The sequence below is a fragment of the Chlorocebus sabaeus genome, chromosome 21 (genome assembly GCF_047675955.1).
Source record: "Chlorocebus sabaeus isolate Y175 chromosome 21, mChlSab1.0.hap1, whole genome shotgun sequence".
NCBI lineage: Eukaryota > Metazoa > Chordata > Mammalia > Primates > Cercopithecidae > Chlorocebus > Chlorocebus sabaeus.
The window spans coordinates 110,653,761-110,681,233 of record NC_132924.1 but is presented as its reverse complement, the minus strand read 5'-3'; the positions used below and the strand labels follow the sequence as shown (position 1 = coordinate 110,681,233).

Sequence of the window (27,473 nt, the reverse complement as noted above, 5' to 3'; positions counted from 1 at the left end):
GGCAGTAAATGAATTAAAACTACAAATAAGTTAGGAGGCAAGCATCACTTCCCAAGGATCCTTTCCCAAATCAGGAGAGGCTCAGTAAGTGCTGTGAATCATAGTAATATTTATTCATTATTTCAACAATGATTCGAGTGTACACTATATGCCAGGAATTTGTGCTCAGTGCTGAGAACACACAGCTGAGAATGAGGCATTGTTTAGAATGAGCTAACATTTACTGAAGTGCTTATGGTGGGATGAATATCCAGCTAACTGCTTCACATGCCTTTGCTGGTTATAACTTCATAACTGTCCCATGAGGTGGGTAGTGTCACCATCATTTTAAAATTAAGAAACTGTTATTTCAGAAATTTGACTGACTCGGCCAAGGTCACTGATCTCATAACAGGGAGATTCAGAGTCCATACCGGACGTATATTCCTGTCTCTGTTCGTCTTCTGCTTAACACAATCTATGTGTCTCCACACTTTCCTCTTTCTACTGCCATCACTCCATGATAGAATTGCCTGGTGAACTTTTAACAAGTATCCTTGCCTGGGCTTTACCCAAAACAGATGAAAGAATAGTTGATGGGGTCCAGGCATGAGCATTTTTCAAAGCTCTCTGGGTGATACCAATGTGTAGAGATGGTTGAGAAGCATTTCGAGCATTGTTAATTGACGTCGAATACATACTGCTCCTGCCAGCCTCATGGTTTCTAGCATTCTTCTTAGATCATTTGGCTGATTAAATGATTAATGATTCCAAATCACCTTTCTTCCCTTTTAAACAAACAGAAATCTATCAAAATGTAGCAAATACTTTCATAATGCAAAATGTTCCTCAGTGAGGGACATGATAAAAGACCCATTTAACTGGGAATTTAGAAACTTGAAGATCTATTTTCAGGGGGAAGTATAGTCAACAGTGAGTGATGAGGAATGACCTGGGATCTAGAGCACCCATGAGCTCCTGGATCTCTCTTTTTCTGATGTGATTCTGAGACCCTGAGATCTTTTAATCTGATGAGGAAAGAAAACCTTGGGACAGATGGTAGTTCTTGAAAATTTCCCTCAACCCTGGTGAACACAGGTCATACATCAACTTACTTTTTTTCCCCCAAATCCAAGTCAAAGTAAAATAAAAGCTAAATAGGAGCTTACTAATTTGGATGCCTTAATATATGTACTTTATACTAAAGATTGTTTTGAATGCTCAAAGAAAAAAGAATACATTAAAAAGTAAAAGAATAGACATTTGCATTTCTTGAGGCTGTTGGACAACTTTACTCAAACAATGCATGCATATATACTAAACTTTGATTTAAGAATTCTGCGTTTCTTGCTGTCAACACTTTGTTAAGCATCTATTATATGGTCAGTAATATCTTGCCTTTTAAAGATAGCAGTCTAATTAATCATTGACTCTCCACTAATTAAATCTGTTTTTATCTTGTCTTCAATCAGTGGGTTGTGACTGATCCCTATGACAGGTTCTACTCAAAGCATCTATATCAAATGTTAAGAGAAAATGGTTAGTTGAAGTAATCACAATATTGTGGTCTATAAAATTTCTAGAAAGAGAAAGACAAGGAAAGTAAATTTGGGGGTCACTGTATTTCAACAAGTTTGAGGCACTTTTATGAGAAGAAAAAAATCAAGGCTACCCGGGAGGGGGGAAACTTTTTAAACCATTAGGTCTTTAGACAGAGAAAGAAAGAACAATGACTTCCACCCCACTGTCATAGTGATTTAAGGTGAGTATTATCTTTGCATTTTACAGTCAGACAACTGATAGGACAGTTGGATCATAAATTTCCAGTAGGGTCAAGAGTCATTTTATGACTATTACTAGAAAAGATCATTACCAAAAGAGTAAACTGAGAAAAAAGAAAAAGAAAAAGAAAAAGAAAAAGAAAAACGTGAAAAATGGCCTCCTTTTTTACATTTCCACATAGGTGATCTCCATACCAGGAGATGAACTTGAACTTGGTTGGGCGGGAGACGAACCTGGTTGGGCGGGAGACTGGAGCCCCTCAGAGAATTTGGGATTCTTCCATTTTTACTGGGAGGGTTGGCAGGTATAACATGTGTTGTTATGTGAGTCCATGAGAGCCTCTGGGGTTCTTACTCCCTGCCTCTCCATGTGGTAGAGAGTCAGTCGCTTACTCTGAAGCACTCAACTGATTTCTGTCTGTGGCTTACCCATGAACAGTGGCTTGGAAGTGTGAAAGCATGAGAAGCATGCAGTGGAACAGCATGCGCTGCCGCCATCTTCTACTTGGTTCTGCATGGGAAAGCTCCTGGGCTGGTTGGCCTCTGGGCTCAGGCTTTTTTCTCTCTCTCCCTACAGAACTCACTGAAGGCTTCAAATCGGAAGAAGAAGAGAACAAGCTTTAAAAGAAAAGCCAGTAAAAGAGGGATGGAAGTAGGTGTTTCAGAGTTTTATTCTGAGGAATTTTCACGTTCTTTCCATAACCTACTCTGCCCTATGAGATCAGATCTAAGTTGATTTTTCTGATCTGTCTTCTACCACTGCTTTCTCCTCACTGCACTCTAACCACAATAGAATTCTTTCTGTTCTTTTTAAAAAACAAACACTCAAAACTAACCTCTGCACTTGCCTGGAAATATTATCCCCAGGATGATGATGATGAAGATCAAAGCTAGTATTTCTGGAATATTTGGAGTTTACAGAGTAAAATAAAAAGCCTGGCTTAATTCTCCGGAGCAAATGATAACTTGAGATACTTTCTTCCAAGTCTTACATGGAAGTCGTGTTAAGAGTCAGCCCTGGGAAACAAAATGTAGGGTTTTTCCACCTCCCTTGCCTTGGGGTTGCCTTTCAAGCCATGGATGTGTATCCTAACAGTGCTGATTGCTTCTTTCAGCAGGAAAACAAAGGTCGTCCTTTTGTGATAAAACCCATCTCTTCTCCTCTCATGAAACCTTTGCTTGTATTTGTGAATCCCAAGAGTGGAGGCAACCAGGTGAGTCATTTTTTATGATTTTTAACTGAGAAGTTTTGATAATTTCTTGAAGACACAACTCTCACGGCCAATTAAAATAGGACCACTAGGATCCCAAGCTTTGGAAGAAGACACCGGTTTCTCAGGAACAAGGTTATTGTTTCTCTGATAGCTTTACATATTACAGGGCTGGGTAAAACCTAGATGTTCTATAATTTGTCTGTCTGCTTCCATATAAGACTATAACAGAGGCACTTAAGAAACCTAAGTACTGACTTTTTCCTTACAGATTTTCAAGAAAGGATATTCCAGAATTTCTCTTAGTTCATATGTTTCAGGATTCCTCAATTCTTGTAGTTAGGAGGTCCTTTATCAACTTCTTTTTATTTCTTTCTGTTGCAATTTAGATACAACTACTTTCGTCCCTATCCTCAGAGAAGAAAAAAGGATGATTCATGAGTCATGATAATCACTACCAAATACCACCAACATTATAGAAAATATCAACTTCTTAAGGTTTCACTGGGTCCTAGCCCAAATCCGATAGTACAGATAGTTATCTCCTTTGAGAATAAAGAAATTGACTTGGAAAAGTTAAGTCTAAAGGCATGCCTAAAGTCACACTGCTCTTTAAAGGACAGAATTTGTTCTTGAATCCTGGTCTTTGTCTCTTCATCCAATTCTCCTCCCACTCTCTGAGGCTTCTTATCAATACTCTTCTATGGGCTTTAATTTTCTGTTATTTTCGTCTGAGTTTGGATGAGAAAATATTTTCTTTATCCATGAAGTATATATTTTACATTTTGAGACAAGATTCCTTCAGGTTTTACAATAAACAACTGGAGATTTGAAACCCTTTAGTCATCCCATATAAGGAAGGTAAGTTGTATAATTAGAATTGACTTGACCCAATGGTCCAAGATGATGTTCTTATTACTGAAGACAATGGGCATTGTCCGGAATGTATTAATTACAATAAAACTTCTCTTATGGGAGCTTATGATTTAAATGAAATATTATTCCTCCTTTCATCTCTTTCTTCAAAATTCTCAAAAACTTATGATAAAAATGTGTATTAACATTTTGGAGAACAAGGAAAAGAGTTTGTGTAAGCAAAGAAACCGTTTGCTTTCAAGACCTGCTTTTTTGAGTTGCTGAGAGATCTTCGTGGAGTAATGATGGCAATTCTAAGACATCATTAGAGGAAAACCTAGACATGGGTTTCCTTGAAATGAGGTTTAATTTTCCCTGAACCATACCCACTCTCGTAGGCTAGTATCCTTATGTCCTATTAAAGGTTGGAGATGCAGTTGGGAACCATGAAACATGGAAATGTAATTGGTTCCATGATTTTGGCCACCTGAGCACAACATATTAATTAGTTTCAAATATATTTTGTCATGACAGTCCACATATAAGATGCGTTTATGAAATCATTATAAGCTCTCTTTCCTAGGGCACACAGAAGCTTGTAAGTTATCTATTTCTTTAAGGAGCTGATGATCCAGTTAAGACATAGCCTGTTCCTATTCCAGTCTGTGTATAAATTATTAATAACGGGGACTTCAGAGATTATCTAATATTGCTTCCTATTTCACTAAATAGAAAAGAGAGGTCAAGGAAGCTTAAAATGAACTTTTCTAAAGACATCTTGTTTGTTAATGACACAAAAGGAACAAATGGAAAATAATTTAAGCAACATTAACTGAATGCGACTTCTAAATTGAGTGGCTCAGACTGCAGTGCTATGGTATTTCAGAGGTAAGCAGTGACTTGGGAGCAATAAGGAAATGGTGTCATGGACATGGCTGAAATCAAAGATGGGCACTACTTAGTTATGCAGAGGAGAGAAGACTGGAAGGACTGTCCTTTTCCTGCTCTTTACTGTGGCAGATTCCTGTTTGGCAAATTCTTGTTCATCCTTCAAGGTTCAGTGGTGCCTGTCTGAACCATTTCTCGAGATCAATCATCTTGTCCACTATGCCCCGATAGCCCTTCATAACATTTGCATGATACGAACTGCAACATAACTGCTCTATGTGCATCTTCACTGTTGGGATTCAGGTCCACCATTGAATCTGTGATTGCTAGAACACAGCACATAGTTAAATAATTGTATAATAGGATTAGAAGAACAGATGTCATGATGCCGATTATTCATTTTGAGGACAATATGATGAGTGGTGCATGCATATTAAGTTATTGGAAATGTGATTAAAGATCAGAATGATCCTGTGGAATCATGTCTCCAAGAAACAGGATACTTCATATTGAAGACTTGGGATTTATGCAATGGAAACTAGTTTTTTTGCTGTTTAAAATATTTTAGGTTAAAAAACCTTTTGGCTTTTGAACAGAGGAGTAATATGGTGGAATTTAATGTGCATATGACTCAGTTGGGAAACGTGTTACAATGCAGATTCTGCTTCAGTAAGTCGGGGTGGGCGGTAAGATGCTGCATTCGTAACAAGCTCGCAGGTGCTGATACTGCTGCTCAGAGAACCATACTCTGGTTAGCAGGAGCTTACTGTGATCAATAGAATAATAGATATCTTTTGTTAAGTCCTGAGTTTTGCCTTTTCGTAATTTACTTATTCTATTCACATGCTTTTAACTATAAAAGCATTCCTGTCTCTTTCCCTCTTTGAAACTTAGGCTTTAGACTTTTTTTTTTTTTTTTTTTTTTTTTTTTTCATTTTTAACTTGCTTAGTCTTCTGTTTTTTAAGTAAATGACTGGGCAATATTGCCACCTACTGGCAAGAAAAATAGCTTTTTTCTTTATGTAATGTTTTACTTGTGTAAGGAAAACATTTTGAAGGAATGTTTTGGGATGAACATATGTAAGGACTGCTTCTATGTCTTTCTTTTAAGAAATCCCATATTTTAAAACTCTTTAATTTTTTTCTAAATTGATACCTTATTTTTTGTACATACTTATGGAGTACATATGCTATTTTGATACATTTATGGCATATATAATGGGTATTTAGCACATCTATCACCTCAAACATTTGTCATTTCTTTGTGTTTGAAATATTTCAAATCTTCTAGTTATTTTGAAAGGTACAATATACTGTGGTTTAGTATAGTCACCCCACTGTGCAAACACTAGAACCTATTTCTTCTATGTAGTTGTATGTTTGTACTCACTATCCAACCTCTGGTCATTCCCCACCCCCACCACACCCTTCCCAGCCTCTGGTAACTATCATTCTACTCTCTACCTCTGTCAGATCCACTTTTTTAGCTCGTCTACATATGAGTGAGAGCATGCCAATTTTTGTCTTTCTGTGCTAGGTTTATTTCGCTTAACATAATGACCTCCAGTTCTATCTTTGTTGCTGCAAATGACAGGATTTCATTCTTTTTTATGGTCAAGTAGTATTTCATTACATATAGGTATCACGTTTTCTTTATCCATTCTTCTGTTGATGAACACCTAGGTTGTTAAATCTCTTAAACTTCGCAGTAGTTGTCTCTTGTTTTTCCAACACTCTTAAGGTAGAGATGACGCTGGGTGTTTTGCAAAGCTGTAGAGCTTGGTAGCGCTGCTGCTATTGTATTATTGGGATTTGAATTTGAGGAATCAGGGACCAAAATTTCAACTTTTTTTTTTTTTTTTTTTTTTTGAGACGGAGTCTTGCTCTGTCACCCAGGCTGGAGTGCAGTGGCACGATCTCAGCTCACAGCAACCTCCACCTCCCGGGTTCAAGCAATTCTCTTGCCTCAGCCTCCCAAGTAGCTGGGATTACAGGCATGTGCCACCACACCAGGCTAATTGCTGTATTTTTAGTAGAGATGGGGTTTCACTGTGTTGGCCAGACTGGTCTGGAACGCCTGACCTCAGGTGATCTGCCTGCCTCGTCCTCCCAAAGTGCTGGGATTATAGTACTGTGCCCAGCCAAGAATTTCAACTTTGAATGCCTCCTTCTGTGGAAAGAGGTAGTAAGTGGAAGATAAAGTTTACTCCCATGCAATCCCCTCCTATGTGTGGAAACTTTCGAGTACTAGAGAAATAGGCCCCCTCCCTTACACTTCTGTTTGCCTTAATGTCAAAACTTAGATTTTTCTTTGAGGTCCTGGGCTCATTAGCATATTTCTGAGTTTTATAGAATCCTGTGATGTTTCTCAGTATTTCGTGCTTTCACACTGTCTCTCCCTCACGTTCTCTCATGACTTTCTCTTCCAGTGACCTAGACTTTAACTTCAGGGTAAAGCAACGTTCTGACCTCTAGGATGATTCTAGCTGATCATCCCCCAGAGCCGAGGGATCCAGACCCTGGCTTTGCACGCTGTTCGATGTGGAATCCTAGGGGAGAGGTATGGCAGGAGTTGGATCCTTGGATTAAAAGCCCCAGGTCTTTATCAGTAAGGTGATCGAGGAAGAAGTATCCAGTCTGTGGACAGACTCATGCCAGCTGAGTTTACACTACCATCTGGGAATAGGCTTTCTCAGACTAGGGTCACCCCTCCTAAGTTGGGGGCCAGTCACATCAAGGTGGGGAGAAGGGGAAGACAGAAAGAGTAAATAACTTCAGATGAGAAATTTTAGTCCCAAAACTGTTTCTAAATAATTGGACAAACAACTTTAATGAAGTAGTTACTTTTCTTCAGTACTGGAAACTTCGCAACTGAGTGATAATTCAAGGATAATTATGTTTAGATAAAAGTTTAGGCTCCTAAGGTTTAGAGTAGGCAGGGAAGAGGGCAGAGGGCAGTCAATAGATGAGGACACTTGTCAAAATCTAACCTCAAGATCTTCTTGTCCAGCCAGCCTCAACAGATGGAATTAAAACAACCAAACGATGAATCTATGGAAAGTCCTGTTTCTGAAATCATAATATTGGTGGGAGAACTGGGCAGCTAAGACCCAAACTAGCCCCCGTGATAGGTCTGGCTCCTTAGTCTGTAGCCAGAGTGATGCATTAAAAAAAGTCAGTTTGGAGAAAAAAAAAAAAAAGGTGGTTTGAATCTCTTAATTAAGACTTTTCAATGACTCCTTGTTTTCTATAAATCTCAAGCTCTGAAACTTCGTCTATTTGGGGTGGAAAGAAATAGTTAACTCTACTCATTTTTCAAGACACATTTCAGATACCTTACTTACAATGCCTTCTAATCTCTCAACTTGGGCTAAGAGTGTTTCCTCTGGGCACTCATCCTCCTCAGCAGACATCTGTATCAGAGAAGTTCTCATCTTTAGTGAATTAATTTATTTTGTATTGCTCTCCTTCCAGTAGATTCTGAGATCCCGATGGTACACATGGACAGAGTAGGGGCCCAGTACGTATTTATTGAATAAATGAGGCATTCTGTTTGGATTGTTTGAAGCAGTTTGAAATAATTATTTCTTAAGCCCTTCCTCTCATTAATGTATTTTTCTCAGGCCTTTCTTATTTTCTGGGCAGTTGTTCTTTCTATAATCTAGACAGTGCCTGCATGATATAAACCAGGACTTAGTAACATAGCAGAGTTTCAGCCTACACTAGAGTTATGATGCTTTGATGAAGATTGATGTGCTGTTTGAATGGATCAATTCTTGATTACTTCTCCACACCCCCAACAACTGTCATTATGTTTTCCTTTATGAATAATGCACAGAACTTCCTTCTGAGAGCAAGATCATCTCTGTCTTGTTCATCTGTGTATTTCTCTGTATTCTCATACCTAAAACTGTGCCTGTCACATAGTAGGTGAATGAATGACTCTTGTTAAATCCAGCCACTTTTTGGGAATTTGTATTCTCCTGTTGCACTCCCTCGCCAGTACCTGCTGCTTGGAAGAATAATGTTCTTTTCACTTCTTTGGAATACCCATTCTTATAATATCTAAAAAAGTTCTGTGGTCAGTGAGGTATATCTACAATAGCATGCATGGATTGGGATTGGTATATAAGCTGTTTTTTTTTTTCATTTAGAGAAAATTAGACTCTTGCACAAAAGTTGCAGTTTTTGTGTTTGGCATTCATGTGATAACTATGAGAGTGTTGGAGACTTGTTAGTGAGTGACAGGTGTGTAAATGAGCAGATTTAATCCTACTATTGAGGAAGAAACGGATTACCCTTCTCCTGGTGAATTAATATTTATCTAAGCATTCAGTTACATTTAATAAATTACCTCTATTAAAGCTTTAAAGTGACTTAACCTAGAAGTAACAGCAGAGTTAATAGAATTCGTTTAAATGTGTGAATTAGATCTTTGTTTCTCCACCCACTAGGTGGAGCATTTTTTCAATGCTTTCTTTTAGATACTTATCGTTTTTGGTAATAAATACTATATTTTGGAAAGAAGATTACTTTTTAAAATATATAGTCTTATCATGCCTGAATGTCAACTTCAACAGGGTAGCCATGCCTGGCTCTGCAAGTTATCTCTACACGATTGCAGGAATGTTATTCCAATAGACTACAATAGAAATGGCACCTCTGCGGCCACTCAGACCTTTTAGAGAAATTCAAGTTAAGGAAAACAATCTCTCAATGCTTTTTATTTTTATTTTGTGGAAGATGTTAATTACCTAGTAATGTTTGCATGATAGGGAGGCTGAAACTGAGATGCGCACTCTCCTATAGCAAAGGTGGAAAGGAGTAATTAACATCAACAATTCAAACTACTCTAGGAATCTAAAACTGAACACAAAATTTTCTTTTCTTTTCTTTCTTTCTTTCTTTTTTTTTTTTTTTTTTTGAGACAGAGTCTCTGTCGCCCAGGCTGGAGTGAAGTGGCGTGATCTCGGCTCACTGCAAGCTCCGCCTCCCGGGTTCACGCCATTCTCCTGCCTCAGCCTCCTGAGTAGCTGGGACTACAGGTGCCCGCCACCATGCCCAGCTAATTTTTTTGTATTTTTAGTAGAGACGAGGTTTCACCGTGTTAGGCAGGATGGTCTCGATTTCCTGACCTCGTGATCCGCCCACCTTGGCCTCCCACAGTGCTGGGATTACAGGCGTGAGCCACTGTGCCTGGCCTGAACAAAGAATTTTCTAGCAAGTCAGTTGGAAATGTTTTATAAATTAGTTGGTCATTAAAATAACTCCTGTGTTACCTATTAAACATAAAAGATTATTCAAGATAATCCCAAACATACTTCATAGCAAGGCTCAGCATGAGAAGAGGGAAAATGATCCAGTATTTAGTGTGTATATAGATCTAAATCTGCTTGAATTTGATAGGAAGCAAAATATGTCATTTGGTGAAACTGAAGGATTCGTTGTAATTAGTAGATAGAGTGTGATTCCTAAAATTATAGCAAGCACATGATAAGGCAGAACTTTTAAATTATAGGTTTGGCTGGTACATGCAACAAAAGACCTGCATTGGCCTATGTAACAACAGGAGTAACAATGTGATAATTATAAGCTACACTTTACAGCTCACATTCGCAAGTGTAATTTAATGAATAGATTAACAGGCTGCAAAAAAGAAAAGGATTAACATTAGCAAAGGTCTGTTTTGTGCCACATACTGTGCTAGATACGTGACTGTTACTGATTGATTTAATTCTCATATTCACCCTGGTAGGTGGACATCCTTTCTATTTTATATACTGCATTTCTGCAAGGTTATAAATGCTCATGATTATTCAGAACACCGAAGTTAGTTTGACCTCAAATCTTATACTATGTCTGCTATGCTAGGATGACTTTTAAATGCAGTTTATTAGTTAAACAAGCCTTGGAATATTTTAAGAAAGAGCAATTGTGATATCTACTAAAACAACAATATTATGAGCAACAAACTCGGCTCAACTGTTCAAATATTATTTGCTATGGGTGATAAAATGGGGCATCCTGCTCATTTTTAGAGCTCTTTTGGTATTGCTTGATAAAAAGGTTCTTCTTGAATTTCTTGTTTGCTCAATCTACTTTAAAAATGATCTCTAAAGTGACCTTATGTCTGCTATAATGATGATCTCTATAAATGTCACAGTTACTGAAAACGCCCCAAAAATGTTCAAGTGAGAGAGAAGTGTTTGGCTTAAACAAACCGGTATAGGCATGGAGATTGAAAATGTCAAAGTAAGCTGTGATCTTACTAAGGAAGTTTTATATATATATAAAATAACTGGGAGCCTGGGGTACTTTTGCTTCAGTTAGAAAAAAAGTGTTTCTATAAAATTATATTGGCCGGGTGTGGTGGCTCACGCCTGTAATCCCAGCACTTTGGGAGGCTGAGATGAGTGGATCACGAGGTCAGGAGATTGAGACCATCCTGGCTAACACGGTGAAACCCTGTGTCCCCTAAAAATAAAAAAAATAAAATAAAAAAGAAAAAAGACCAGGTGTGGTGGCAGGCGGCTGTAGTCCCAGCTACTCGGGAGGCTGAGGCAGGAGAATGGCATGAACATGAGAGTCAGAGCTTGCAGTGAGCCGAGATTGCGTCACTACACTCCAGCCTGGGGGACAGAGCGAGACTCCGTCTCAAAAATAATAATAATAATACTAAAATAAAATAAAATAAATACATAAATACAATTATATTAATACTTAGCTAATGCTGCCCATATTTTATATTATACAGACAATAATCTGCACAATAAAGTGAAAATTAATGTCAAATTACATAGGTTCACTAATAACTTTTCTGTATGGATTGTCATACATTAATGATAGTAAAATAAATATTATTCATTAAGGGCTTACTGCATTTTAAACACTGTAATGTACTTCTCAAAAATTATGGCTTTTAATCCTTGCAACAAGTCTGCAAACTGGGTATTCTTGTCTCTGTGTTAAAGAAAAGGTGGGTTGAGCTAAATGAAGTTAAGAAACTTGCCCAGAGTTACATAGGTTAGATAAACATCTAGCCTGACATTCAAGCTACGTATATCCATGACCAAAGCTGGTGATTTTAAGTACACTTCTCTACTGCTTATAATTAGATATTATTTTATTTACTTATTCATCATTCATTCACTCACTCATTTTTATTTTTTGAGACAGGGTTTCACTCCTATCACTCAGGCTGGAGCGCAATGGTGCCATCTCAGCTCACAGCACACTCCACCTCCTTGGCTGGGACTAAAGGCATGCGTCACCACACCTGGCTTATTTTTGTATTTTTTGTAGAGACAGAATTTTTGTCATGTTGCCCAGGCTGGTCTCAAACTCCTGGGTTCAAGCGATCCACCTGCCTCAGTCTTCCAAGGTGCTGGGATTACAGGCATGAGCCACGACTCCCCGTGTATTATTTTAAATAACAGGATTGATTTTTTTAAATGAGCAGTGGGAAATTTCTTCCTATTATTGCCTTTTTGTGTATTTATTTTTTACAGGGAACCAAAGTTCTGCAGATGTTCATGTGGTACCTGAATCCACGGCAAGTCTTTGATCTTTCTCAGGAAGGGCCAAAAGATGCGTAAGTCTGGAAATATTCTCCATGGTCCATAAGTATTTTAGGCAAGTGAGCACTTTCTGCTTCATTATCTGATTACCTTGTGAGGTATTTCCTGACCGTCTGTCATCTACTTTCTCACCTGTATCTTCTTCCTTTAAAACTTCATCTAAAGTTCTCTTCTACTCTTTCTTGGCTTAGTTGCCTTCAAAACATATCTTCTCAGCTATTAACTCAGGATACGTCTAGTGTGTTTGTTACTTACCTGTGTGTAACTGCAGACTGTTCTCCACAAATCTGTGAATTGAGAAAGGACTCATTGTTTTTCTATTTCTTCATGTACACCTTTGAGATGCATATTAGTGGGAATGTAAATGTATGTCTGTGGAGGGTGGAGCCATATTTGTTTACGAACGTTTGAACTGAAAAGAGTGTGTGTGTGCACGCGTGTGTGTGTGTATATACAAGAGACAGAATCAATTGATTATACCTGAGGACTCTGCACAAGTGTGGGGGAGACATATTAATTCCTGCCTAATCCCTTTTCTGAGCTTCTCAGAAATCTCATTCCCTGCTTTTGTTAGAAGTGTGTAAAACAAAGTCTAGATTGTAGGTGACCCATATCCTGTTTCTCCCCTTTGGTGGAGAGGCACACAGTGGAAAAGACCAAGGACACTTGTGCTGTTCTCTGTCTCCCTGTTTTAAATTCATGTACTAGGGTAGTTCAGATGTTATCTGGTAAATGTTAGAGCACAAGGATACCATTTATTTTTTAATAAGTAACAATGTCAGAGGAAAAGGCGATTTCTAGATAAATAGTATTGTATAAAATGGATAAATTACTTATTTTAAGCATGTAGGAGATTAGGAAATATTAAAATTAATTTGTTATTTTCTTAATGTATAAATTTCTTTGCCAGTTGAGTTTGCTGCAAGATTCTTTCTCTCTCTGTCCCTACAACACACACACACACACACACACCCCATATATTTATTTATTTTCTATACTTTATTGTGCTAAGGCAAATCTGCTATCCTGGGATGTGCCATTTTAAGAGCTTATTTTCTTAAGATTTTATCACTTTAGTTAGACCCTAGAGAGACACTTTAGAGGTCACCATAAAGAACCTGGTAGGACAGGAAATATTTTCAGAAGAAACCCGTATTTTGTGATTTAAATAGGTGATATTTTCTCAATTACAGCCTCTCGCAGCTTTAACTAAGCAAAAGGTTTAGCAGGAGTAGTTGTCACTGCATTTTCCTGAGAGCCAAGAGGAAAGACAAAATGATCTTATTTCAAGCAGGGAAGTTTGAAATAAAGAAAAATCAGTCAATCTTCCCACCTTGGGTTGGAGGTATAAGTGGTGTGTAAGTGACTGAGCTGAGAGACAGACTAGATGGAATCGTGGATGTGATAGTAATGATAATGGGAAAGCCTCCCCATCTCGCTAAAAAAGATTTCTTAGGATTAAGAGTAGAAAGTGTAAGTTAGAAAAAGTAAATACATCCAGGGAAAGCTAATAAATATAAAGAGGGGATATATAAGGACTATTGATTATCAATTAATGATGATTTTCTTGGGGAAAGGAGAAGAGGAAATGATGGGAAAAGGGAAAGAAAGAAGTCAAAACTAATGAGAAAAATAACATTGACGTGTAATAGAAGTTATGGGAAATAAAACTAGGACATCCTAAAATCCCTTAAATTCCAATGTCGAATTATTCATTCAAAAATAATGTCTGATGCCTACACCTGTTCCACTTGTGGGAGTCATTCCTCCTGTGGTTACTTGGGACCTATGATAGCATTGTCATCCCCACGGTTATACATTTTCTCCAGTGGACACCACCCCTACCCATGTTGTCCTCTGCTTTCTCTCTGCTCTAGCCAGTAAAATGTTCTTTTTGTTTACTTTTTCTTCTATTTCCTCTACAGGCTTGAATTGTATAGGAAAGTACCAAATCTGCGAATTCTGGCCTGTGGTGGGGATGGAACGGTAGGTCCCTGAAAGAGAATCCAGTTCTCTGCCAATTCTATCTTTCTTATTGTTTTCTTGTGCCACTTCTTTTTATTCATTGCCTAGTCTTTCCAATCCCCTAACACACATAGATCTCTCATGTGAATCATAGCCCCTAAGAGTAACAAAGGACTTTGTTATTGTCCTTATGAATACATACTTGATCGTTCTAATGTGTGCTTCATTCCCTCAGCTGTGCTGTATTCTTTCCTGTGCCGTGAAGTAGGGATGTGGTCAAATCATTAAAATGAAGATTGTAGATAAATTCCTTTTAAAATATAAGCTGACCTGTTTCCTTTTTTTTTTTTTTCCTCCGAGACAGAGTCTTGCTCTGTCACCCAGGCTGGAGTGCAGTGGCGCGATCTCGGCTCACTGCAAGCTCCACCTCCTGGGTTCACGCCATTCTCGTGCCTCAGCCTCCTGAGTAGTTGGGACTGCAGGTGCCCGCCACCACGCCTGGCTAATTGTTTAGTAGAGCGTGGGTTTCACCGTGTTAGCCAGGATGGTCTCGATGTCCTGACCTCGTGATTCACCCGCGTTGGCCTCCCAAAGTGCTGGGATTACAGGCGTGACCATTTGTTCTTAATAATTTGGCCACAGTAGGGAGAAATACGTGGACACAATTGAATTATTACATTTTTTTTACTAGTGGGACTAAAACTCAATATTGACTGTTGTTTTGCCTTAAAGATTATTAATTGGTCCTATTTATATTCTTTTTTTGGATACATTTTACATGTATATGAACTATGTGTGATATTTTGTTGTATGCATAGAATGTATAATGTCAAGGTTTGGAGGTATCTATTACCTAGATTATCATTTCTATGTGTTGGGAACATTTCAAGTTCTCTTTTCTAGCTACTTTGAAATATATAATACATTGTTTCTGACTGTACTCACCCTACTCTGCCATTGAACATTAGAACTTATTCCTTCTGTCTGACTGCATGTTTGTATTCATTTATGAAAAAAACGTGGAATTGGGCTGAAGGTTAATATCATGGATGTATTTTCTCTTGTTTATTATGCCTCATCTGTTTTCTTCATTTGGTCTCTACTTATAGTGATATATTTAACAAAGTAAAGAATTGAGAATCATGACATTCAGATTGTGTTGTCTGGTTCTTTTTCTTCTGGATTTGGAATCTGATCTCATAGGATCTATGATTGTATCATGAACTATCTTTAGCTTTTCTCTAATTTCCCTAATTAGAATGTTTTATTCTCAAAGGTAGCAACAAAATCTTCCAATACTATCTCTCTTAGCACATAAGCACTTAATGTAGGGTTGGATACACATTATATACCAATAAATGCAATCACAATGAAATAGAACTGTGATTTTTATCAGTCTTTCAGATATTCTGTGGAGAATAAAAACAATATTCAGTTGGGAAAAATAGTCTTCATCTTTCTTCAAGGTTTATATTCCACAATATTAGTTTATAAAATTCATTATAATGTCTTACAGCAAAGAAGCCGAATCTATTTAACTTTCTAAAATCCAACGGTTTTCAAAATTATTTGGCCATGGAATTTTTTTCCCACACAATACCAATTTTCAATTGATTTTATTGTTCTAGGGAGACATATTTGAGGGATGTGCTAGGGCAAAATTTCCCAACTTTCTTTAGTAAGAATTACATCCAAATGAACCCTCTGAGGATGTATATACTGTGTTCTTCCTAACTCAAGCATCCCCCAGCTTAGTTATCTTTAATGAAAGGGTAAACTATTGTGATTCTGTACCATACCCATAGTTATCTTCCTTATTTTAGCATCTACTTGCCTTCTCATATGACTTCAGATGTCACTCACATCTTTTCTCCTTTTCTAAACCTCAGTGACAAAAACAGGTAAGTTGAGGATGTCGTCCTTCCTCTTTCTTAACTCAAATTCATATAAGCTACACATAACATCCCCAGATCTTGGACTTCTTTGTTGCCTTGGGTGCTCCACCTCCCAGGCCTCCCCTTCTCCATGGAACCTCCCATTCTACCTCTCCCTCCCTCATTCTCTCTCCTTTCTTCTTTCTTTTCTTTTTTTATTCTTTCCTTTTTTTTTTTTTTTTTTTTTTTTTAGACGGAGTCTGGCTCTGTCACTCAGGCTGGAGTGCAGTGGCATGATCACAGCTCACTGCAACCTCTGCCTCCCAGGTTCAAGTGATTCTCTTGCCTCAGCCTCCCGAGTAGCTGGGACGATAGGCATGTGCCACCACACTGGGCTAATTTTTGTATTTGTAGTAGAGACGAGGTTTCACCATGTTAGCCAGGATGGTCTTGATCTCCTGACCTCGTGATCCACCCGCCTTGGCCTCCCAAAGTACTGGGATTACAGGTGTGAGCCACATGCATGCCTGCCTGTCTTCCTTCTTTACTCAGCAGATATGTGGAGGAAGCACTGTGCTAGGTCGTGTAGTATTGAGATATTCTCTGCAATTAGGTGAATATTTGAAAGTATGGGATTCCAATGAATAAAGGATAAAGAGGGAAGACAGCCAAGTCCACACACTTGTGAAACCTATAATTATGGGGTCTGAGCCAAAGTCCAAAAGGAAAATAAATGAAAAAATAGAAGAATAGGACAACCACCAGTCTGTTCTGGCAAGTAAACAAACCAAAAAAAGGAGTTTCAAGAAAGAGGCAGTAGTTAACGTTTTTAAGGAGACACTGAAAAGTTACCATTGCATATGGAGTTTCAAGAAAGCAGTTTCAATAGAGTATTTGGGGCAAAACCCAGAATGATGAGTAAGTGAATGTTGGTACAATCTTAATAAATTCCTAATGGACAGATCCGATTACAGTTTCGAATGTCTGTGATCTCTCTGATGCCATTGTCAGCCTCTTGACATGTAGACTACCTCCTTCTACTTTTCATATCCAGTCTTTTCAAGCAACTCTTCATTAATGATACCATAGTTTATGAGTATTCCATAAGGGTAACTAATTTTTTTTCATGTGGTAGGTACTTTTTCCTCTTAGGGACATGATCTATATTTTAACTTCTGTTTTTACCTCCTCTGATGTAATTCACAAATGTACTAGTCATTTACACTTGGGTGTCCCATGGCCACTTGCACTCAGCATGCCTAAAATAAAAGTAGTACATTTACCCTAGAGTTGGTGCATTTAGACTAATTATTTTTGTCAGTGGTAACATCTGTAGTTAAAATACTCAGAATCAAGACTTTGCTTATCTTGTACCTTATGTAAACCCAAGTTTAATTTACCTTGTTAGAATAAGAAGTTCTGTGAAAAACATGGGGTATATGGAATGTTTATCATGGTATGTGACTGATATTTTTTTGTTTTGTTTTGTTTGTTTTCTATCACTGTAGAAGCTGGCAGAATGCTGCCAGTAAAGTGACAAAGCTCAGGGAGAAATCAGAAATTAAATATTTTTGACTGACTAGGATGAGGCTGTGTTACCCCATAACCAAATTAGTTTAAATTAAGAGTATTATTTAAGATATAGAAAGTATTATTTAAGGTATAGAAAGTTTGCACTACTTTGGAAAAAAGTTCTTAGGCTTCAATATTAGCTACTTTAATTGTATGTTATTTAAAAACTACATGAAAGGCCAGGTATGGTGACTCACGCCTATAATCCCAGCACTTTGGGAGGCTGAGGTGAGCACATCACTTGAGGTCAGGAGTTTGAGACCAGCTTGGCTAACCTGGTGAAACACCATCTCTATTAAAAATACTAAAATTAGTTGGGCATGGTGGTGCATGACTGTAATCCCAGCTACTTGGGAGGTTGAGGTGGGAGAATTGCTTGAACCCAGGAAGTGGAGGTTGCAGTGAGCCAAGATTGCACTACTGCACTCCAACCTGGGTGACACAGTGAGATTCTGTCTCAAAAACAAACAAACAAAAACAAACAAAAAAAACCACGAGGAAGCAGAGGGATACATTCCCCAATAATGCACTTGGAAGTAACCTTTGGCAGGTTCCTTAACCTCTTTTGAGACTTTCTAAATCTACAAAGAAATGCATTCAGATCTCTAAGGTTCTTATAGCTGTAGAATTATAGTAATATAGACTACTGTTCAAGATAACTTTAATGCAAGCCACATTTGTACAATTTTGAATTTTCTAGAAGGTACTTTTAAAAAGGTAAAAAGCAAGTGAAATTAATTTATAATATATTTTATTTATCTAAAATAGTATCATTTCAATATGTGTTAATTTATAAACATTAAGATATTTTATGTTCTATTTGTACAGTCTTCAAAATCTAGCATACATTTTATACTTACAGCACATCCAATTTGGATGAGCTATATTTGAGTGCTGGATCACCACGTGTGGCCAATGGCTGCTGCGTTGGGCAGTGCAGGTGTAGTCTCTTTGTTACTGGCTTGCACAATTCAGAGGCTGTCACATAGTTACAGCTGTCAGATGGTCTGATTCCATTTTCAGATCTCTTGGCTTCAATAAAATTCAGCTAACTCAAGAACGATCTCAAACCTTCATGTTTGTAAATGAGAAATAGCCTGTCCTTGGTCATGTGATAAATTTGTATTTTCTCACTTCCTTGGCCACGTTGACACCTATTCAACTCCCAATGGCTATCACCCTGCTGAAATATTGACGAGCACATGAACTGATCTCCTGAGGCTCAGGTACCCTCATTATGGCTCCTTAAGGTGTGACCTATGGTCCCTATCTATCTGGCTCCTGACTTTGGTGAACTTGGCTGGATCTGCAAGTCCACCTTTAAACATTTTAATTATTTCCAAAAGGCCTGATGTTAAATTGACTCCAGCCATCCACTTCATGCTTACTTCTTGTTCTATTAGCTTCCCTAGATGAAAAGACATCTAAAATGGTAGGTATCCCCATGCCCTGACTCACCACAGCTAATGCAAAGAAAGAAGTATTATTTTCCTTTAATCGATATGGACAATCATCTCTCATCCTCAGCCCCTTTCCTCATTCATCCTCAGCCTAGTTATATTTCATAGTCTCTCATGAGTAAGCACACAGTGTACCCTCAGTGTGGATTCTATAGTGTTTCAAGAAAAGGTCATATTCTGACTTTTATCTTGATTTCTTTTGGGCTAATTTTAAGCACATTTCTTTTAACACATGTTGGCTTTATTAAGTGCAAACATACATTAAAGTATCAAAAGGAGGAATCATCATGCACATATTCAGAAGGGTCCCCCCGTCATCCAATACTGTGTGGTCATTTTCTTTCAGAGTTCAGCAAAACTCTTGTTTTCCTTTGATTTCCCAAAGTGAGTGTCCTTCACTTTTTGGCCTGCATGTGCTACAAGGCAGTGAAACATGCATCTGTTTTGTTGGAAGAAAATATCAGTTCGCTGTCATCTCCACCCTTCAGCCACCCCTCATGTTATTATACTGTAGAATGAAAATATTGCTCAAAATGCACTTGGTAAACATTCAGTGACAACGAATGCTAAAAACGGCCAGATGGTGGCAGCATTGACCAGCTGCTGCTGTGCATGGCTGCTCAGGGACAAAGCAGAGGACCTGGTGTTCTCAATCTGTCCGCCCTGCTTTTCCTAGGAAGGAAGGGAAGAACTTTGCAAGCTGGGAAATCATTAGGCCCAATAGGGATAACTTTCTTCAGTTCTGGTGGAAAATATACCAAGTGCAATATGTCGCAATTAATTAAATAATGTAATTGAAAGGGTGCTAGGTGAGCTGGTGGAGATGATTTGGGAAAATACGAAAGCCGTGGCAGAGTTCCTGCCCTTGGAACCTTTCAATGTGCAGTGTGGACTTCAGGTGGAAACAGGTTCTGGATTACTGTAAAGACAGAGCTTCCAGTAACAGCTTTAAGATCTTTTGTAAAGTTTTTCTCTAAGGACAAAGACACAGATTGTTTCCCAAGATTTTTTTATGTCTCCTGCTATTGTAAGTGTGTATTTGTTTCCATTTTGTTTTTTGTAGCCCCTTTTTACTGCAGGGCAGCTCTGCTTTCACTGTTCTTTATAGTCTGCAAAACAAAGGCTTCCTGATTTGATGGCAGCCAAAGGTGGGGCTGATTTGCAAACTCAGGGCTCAACTTTAAGTGGAGGAATGGGAAGAGGACATTTTGCTTCTAGGAAACCGGGCCTTTATTGACGAAGTGAGAAAAGAGGAAGAAAATCTAGCTGAGTCATAGTAGCTAATGTTAGTTTAGCATTTCCTGTTTGTCAGGCACTAGCTAAGCAGTGTCTACACATGAGTTGATGAAACAACTCTGAAAGACAGGCATTATTATTACTTTTGCTGTACAGATGTGAGAGGAGCTTGGAGAGATTAAATGACTTGCCTAAACTCACCAGCCAGTTTGTGGTGGGGCTGAGCTCCCTGCCGCTCAGTGCCCCACACTTCTGCGCTGTGCTGTCTTCCGGGGACACCGGCTGTTGGGGAGTGCTGATAGAGCTGCTGGCTGTAAAACTATTCAGGAGCTGTGGAGGGGGCGATATAGACCCACCTCAGCCAGAGAACTATTAGCCTAATGTCGGTTGTCTGTGGGAGAATTTCAAGACAAAACAAAATCTGTGCTGTGAAAGGCAGGAGGCCTTTGATGACTCCAAGGGTGATGGAATGATGAAATGCAAGATTTTCTGCTTATATTCAGGAGACAGTGACATATTTGATCATTTGGCTACAGAAGAAAGGAGACAGAATCTATTTATCTGGTTCATAAGGCAAATCGATGGATGAGAGGCAAAGCACCTTTACATTCACACCCTGTGTACTTGTCCTTTTCTGCATAGACCAAGGGTAAAAGGAGAAGAGATGGTGAGAAATGCAGGCACCCTGTCGACTCTGCCTTTGTGAGGAATCATAGTTCAGTATCACGAGAACTCCTGACAACCTTCTCTGAGAAAACAGATAGGAACACAGCGTAGAAGATTTGAATGAGGGCTGTTAGAAGACAGCATCAGCTGGGCGCCAAGGCTCACACCTGTAATCCCAGCACTTTGGCGGGTGGATCACTTTGAGCTCAGGAGTTTGAGACCAGCCTGGGCAACATGGCAAAAGCCCCCCGTCTCTACAAAAAAATGCAAAAATTAGCCAGGTGTGGTGACTTGCACCCGTAGTCCCAGCTGCAAGGGAGTCTGAGGCTGGAGAATCGCTTGAGCCCACGAGTGGAGGCTGCGGTGAGCTGAGATTGCACCACTCCAGACTGGGCAACAGAGTGAAACTCTGTCTCAAAAAAGACAAAAAAAAAAAAAAAAAAAAAAAAAAAGACACAGCATCGATTCATAGAAGTTGTGGGACACGTCACATACTTCAAAGTCATTTGGAAATTGTGTTCCATGGGCAGTGAATTAACCCCTAACGTTCCATCTGTTTTAGTATTAGCATTCCTCCTGCAATGTGAAATTGTTTCTTTGCAAGCTCATCTTCACAGAATGTTGCTTTATTTGATTTTACTTTTCTATCTCTGAATCACTTTGGTTTCTAGTAATAGTGAATTGTTTTCAGGACTTTCAGATGAGAGCTGGGTTTTTCTGTAGATTCTTATGACTCTATCCTGGGGAGATGACAGGTGTATGTCATTGGGCTTGTGGGAAGTCGGGTCGAGCACTTACCAGAGTGAGGCTTTCTGGGCTTCTTTCAGCCCTAGCAGGTCTCACCTTTCTGTGGGCCATGACCTTAGACTGGTTTTCACATTCTGCCCTCCTTTCTTCCTCCCTGCTGAGACAGCTTGCTGTCGGTAGGGGACGCACTTTTATTTCTCCAAAAGGCAACATCCTGGCTTCCTCTGTTGTCTGCGAGACCAGGAGCCATGCTGATCCAAGCTTTTACCCCAGCTCTGCCACTTTGTATTTATTTCTGGCCCTTTGAAGCTGTGTCTCTTTATTTTTTCCTTTTTTCTTTTCTATCATCGTTATGTCTGAGTGAAATGGGATATTGAAAGTGTAAACTCATAGCATTTTCTTTACCCAGAAAAGAGAGACATATTTCAAGCGAGCATAAGAAAAATGTCTAATTTAAATCTGCCTGAAAGAAAATGGGCTGACTTGTAAGTACAAATCATAAAGGAGAGGTTGAATGATCGTCTCTTAGAGAAGCTTTAAAGAGAATGGCTTCTTCTTCCTTATTTGGAAGGGGTGTTGAATTAGATTTCTACTAAGTTCTCTTGTGGGTCTGTGAGTCTGGCTCTATTCAGGGCTGTTGTTTCTGCAGTTGGTGATCGCAGATGGTGGGCTTTTTCTGAGTGTTTATGTCTTTTTTATGGCCTTTAAGACCCCTTCTTGCAGTTTATTAGAGCTGTCTACTTTTACTGTGTTTAATTTGTGCTTTTAGCAGTGCAGAAACAATGTCAAGTACAAACATCAGAACTAATTTAGCATCAGGCATTTTTGTTTGGACTTCAGTAGCAAGCTTTGTTGGTATTGCACATAAAAGAAGAGACTAAAGAAGCTCTGGGTCAGAATCTAAGGGTCTGTCTCGGAGCAAGTGCCCCAGTTTAGGGAAATGGACAGACTTTTTGACATTTATAGGTCTGGATTTTTAGTTACCACATGGGGTGAACTATGTGGTCTGCCGTTTTAGAAGATAAACACAATTTTAGACATAATTGGTAGACGAGCAAGTTTTACATCCTGGGAAGTCATCTTTGTGGAGAAGAAAGAATTTTAGATGGAAGTCAGGAGAACCAACGTTACCATGACTCTGACACTTCTAATTTAGTCTTGAGAAAATTACATGTTTTTTTTTGCACCTCAGTTTATCAATCTTCAAGTTCACTGAATTTGATTAAGCAATGTTTAAAGTTTCTTCATCTCCACAGGTTCTAAAAATCACATGCCACTGCTTCCAGGAGTGTCTGGCCGTATCCAGAAGGGGGTTGAGTTCTTTATTTAAAGGCTCCCTACACCTTAGCAGTTAAGGGGTTGGCCACTGGCGTTAGGCATTCCTATTGTTGAATGCCATTTCTATCATGTAAGCCATGTGATACTAAGGAGGTCACTTACCCTTCCAATTCTCTGTTTCCTTATCTATAAGATGGAAATGAAAATTACATTAGTATCTATTTTACAGATAATGTTTTAAAGTTTAATACAAGAATTCATTAAAGGACTTTACTCAGGCATGGCACATAGAAAAGCATCAGTATGGGCCTGGTGCAGTGGCTTATGCCTGTATCCCAGCACTTTGGGAGGCCGAGGTGGGTGGATCACGAGGTCAGGAGATTGAGACCATCCTGGCTAACATGGTGAAACCCCATCTCTACTAAAAATACAAAAAATTAGCCAGGCATGGTGGCGGGCACCTGTAGTTCCAGCTACTTGGGAGGCTGAGGCAGGAGAATGGTGTGAACCCAGGAGGCGGAGCTTGCAGTGAGCTGAGATCATGCCACTGCACTCCAGCCTGGGTGACAGATCAAGACTCCGTCTCAAAAAAAAAAAAAAAAAGAAAGGCATCGGCATGTCCATCTTTGTGTTACTGTGAACTTCTCGAGAGCAATCTTTCTACCTTATCTGTCACAGTCTAGCTCATTTATCTCTTATTTTGATTGCTTCATTATGGGTTTTATATGAAGTAGTGTTTAATAAACGAATGATCTAGTATTTTCAAGAAGCATGACTCATACAAATATAGAATGAATACATGTCAAAAAATTTGCTTAGCTCTTTAATGAGGGAACCTGCAAGATAGTAAAGCTGATTTATCAGAACTAGAGAAAAATAATTACGTACTTCATATCAAAATAATTTTTCTAGATTTGATGCAAAACTGATCAAAGTCCTATGAGAGAATAAAACTATAAACTTTAAAGCAATCATCTCTTCTTGACATTTGTGTCTCTATGGGACGGAAATCTATGTTAACCTACAGTTATACAGTTCTTAGATAGGTTTGTGAAACACTATTTTAGTATGACATTATAAGGACATTCAAGTCCTTTTTTGCCATTTCCAAGTTTTGGTCAATTTTTCTAATTAGTTATAAGACTAAACCCAAAGTATTATTTATCTTAGAAAAAGATTAAACAGGTATATGATTCTAGTTTATAAGTATCAATTTCCTGCCTAAACTTATAATAGATACTAGGTCTGTCCATAATTATGTTTTCATAATGTTTCATTAAGGAAAATAGAGGGATATTTAGGAAAACACTATCAATTTCCAAGATGATACTATAGAGGGCAACCATTTAATAAGTACTTACATGGGCCATGCACCATGTTAAGTGCTCTATGTACATTTTAGTTTAATTAGTAAACAATCGTGTGAGGTACGTATTATTATCCCCATTTTGAAAATCAAGTAAATGAGTCTCAGTGAGATTAAATAATTTAGTCAAGATTATGCAGCCAGCATGAGTCAGAATTGAAATTCAGTCTGATCCTGAGTTTTACATTCCCTCCTGTGCCCTGTTATACTACCAAAGTCTTAAAGTCGGAGAAATTTAGAAGCATGTTTCTAGTTAAACACACACATGAATGGTTTTAGTTTTGCTTGTATGATAGAGCATGTGCAAAATGGTCCTTTATCTTTTAATCATTTTGAAACTGCCAGCGATAAGTGACCTTTCTGTTCCCTACTCACAGAATTAAAACATACGTGTTTTAAAGAAAAATAAAATCATTCTGTTTAGCTCTTGGAAGCCTCTGTTTCTCACACTGTTTTCTTTGTAACTTATTTATCTTTCTTTTATCTCTTCTGGCCCCCGATATGCCTGTAGGTGGGCTGGATCCTTTCTATCCTGGATGAACTACAGCTGAGCCCTCAGCCTCCTGTGGGGGTCCTTCCTCTGGGGACTGGGAATGACCTGGCTCGAACTCTCAACTGGGGAGGGGTAAGAACTGCTCTCGGGGACTGCCCATATCATCAAACAACAAACCGAATTCCAGATCCACTGATGTTCTAGTGGAAGCGGGGGGTGGTAACTGCTGCTGTTGTCCAAGGCATAAGTTAGAGTTTGGAATCAAAGTGCCCTTGAGCCCTTATTTGGTCTGGTAGCTTCTTCAGTTTAAACTTATAATCAGCTAGAAGGGAAAGGAAAGCTTAGTATGAGAGAAATAATAGTGGTTAGTACATAGGCCTGCAGCTTTTTGAGGTATCCACTAAAAGATAGTTCATGAGTTTGGCCTCAAGTCTGTGTGTAAAAGGATCATACAGACTTCAATTAATCCAGACTGTCAGCCCCAGCTATGATAGCAAATCTGGTTCAACTTTACACGCCTGACTTGGGAGAGTTATGACTTTTTTTTTTTTTTTTTTTTTTTTTTTTTTTTTTTGAGACAGAGTCTCATTCTATTGCCAGGCTAAAGTGCAGTGGTGAATCTCGGCTCACTGCAACCTCCGCCTCCTAGGTTCAAGCAATTCTCCTGCCTCAGCCTCCCGAGTAGCTGGGATTACAGGTGCCCACCACCCTGTGCAGCATTTTTTTTTTTTTTTTGTATGTTTATTAGAGACAGGGTTTCACCATGTTGGCCAGGCTGGTCTCGAACTCCTGACCTCATGATCCACCAGCCTCGGCCTTCCAGAGTGCTGGGATTACAGGCGTGAGTCACTGCACCTGGCCCCCACAAACTTTTTATCTGCTTATAGGAGAGCATTACCTGGGCTGGGCTTTGTGAAAATTATATTCAGATGTTTAGCAGATGTTAGTTGACCTTTGGGCAGATTAACCTTCCACAGGTCTTTTTTAAAAGTAGGCAGTGTAGAAATAAAAAATGTATTTACGTGGGTCAACTAAGGTTATTAACAGTGTTAACTTCTCCCTTCCAAATCAGTGCCTTGAATATTCCAAATCAGTGCCTTGAATATTGAGGACAGTCTATCTTGCTGTCAGTAATGGATCTTCAAGGATTAAGTAGCTTCCTAACAGGGCCATTCCTCAGTGAGACTTGCCTAAGGTCTTGGGAAGAATGGTGTCCTCCAAGGAGGTCAGGGAGAGGTGGTTGAGAGGGAATGTTAATAGACAAACATTGTCAATCCCATCCCTCCTTGATTCTTTCCTTGCCTCTCCAAACACATTTGTTTTGTGTTTCCCCCAAATTCCTCTAGTGAGAGCCACGAGGAGTCCTGTTTTTTACTCTGATAAAAGTAGCCATCCAGCCTCCAGTATGACCCTTAATGTGTACCGGTGACTATTGGTTCTTGCTGTTGACAAAAAATATTCCTGAGCTCAAACCAGCCAGAACTAGTGTTTCTATGTATCTTACAGTATTGTCTCAAATTTACCTCAAGGTGAAAAATTTGCTCTCCAAACCTTGCTAATTACAAAATAAACAGAATATAGCGGCTTGGCTCTTCCTTGCATAAAATAGCATTGACTTCGCTGTTCTCCGCTCTGGACAGCAATGGATGTGTTCTCTGATTCCTCAGGGCTACACTGATGAGCCTGTTTCTAAGATCCTGTGCCAAGTGGAAGATGGGACAATTGTACAGCTAGATCGCTGGAACCTCCATGTGGAAAGAAACCCCGACTTGCCTCCAGAAGAACTTGAAGATGGCGTATGTAAGGTTAGAGAGTTTTTTGTTCTTCAGAAAGGAACCCTGGAGCATCTGCCTGAGCTACACGAAATAAATTCCTGGCTGGAGAGTCACGTGCTGATGAATTCCTATGAGATAATGTGATAGTGTTTGAGTTGATGGCTACTAGGGCTATGGGTATAGTAGTACCACCTAATGATTCTGCCCCAATGACCTCTAAAGACCTAGATTCCATACCTGCTTCCAAAGCTCAGGGAGCTCTTCTCTGTCTTCAGCCTCTGCACTAGAAAGGCATGTATTCTGTCTTAATCATTCATGTTACTAGCAAATAACTTATGAGAAGATGAAGAAATATGTTAATTTGGAAGCAATGGGCGCTTATTCTTTCAGTAGAAGTACAACCTCCTGAGATTTCAGGCCTGATATAAAATATATCATATGTTGAGGAAGTATTAACTATGCCAATTTTATCACTTTGGTGGGACTTGAAGATACCTCAATAAATGTTTTGACTTCATGTTATTTAAAAAAAATTGACTTTTATTTTAGATTCAAGCTGCCTGTGTGCAAGTTTGTTTCATGGACATATTACATGATGCTGAGGTTTGGGATATGATTGATCCCATCACCCAGATAGTGAGCATAGTAACCAACAGGTTTTCAGTCCTTGCACTTCTCCTTCCCTCCCCACTCTAGTGGTCCCCAGTGTCTATTGTTGCCATCTTTATGTCCAGACTTCATGTTTTCTTT

The 27,473-nt window shown here is 38.9% G+C and overlaps 1 protein-coding gene across 2 annotated transcripts in view; it reads left to right on the top strand.

Annotated features, from left to right (window-relative positions):
- DGKI (diacylglycerol kinase iota) overlaps positions 1-27,473 on the top strand; it is a 467,928-nt gene that overhangs the window by 235,396 nt on the left and 205,059 nt on the right. For both annotated transcript variants that reach the window (XM_007983056.3, XM_073009376.1), the window contains exons 9-14: positions 2,338-2,412; positions 2,876-2,974; positions 12,223-12,305; positions 14,217-14,277; positions 24,967-25,080; positions 26,616-26,753. In XM_007983056.3, coding sequence (XP_007981247.3) covers positions 2,338-2,412; positions 2,876-2,974; positions 12,223-12,305; positions 14,217-14,277; positions 24,967-25,080; positions 26,616-26,753 — 570 coding nt within the window. The remainder of the gene's footprint in view (positions 1-2,337; positions 2,413-2,875; positions 2,975-12,222; positions 12,306-14,216; positions 14,278-24,966; positions 25,081-26,615; positions 26,754-27,473) is intronic.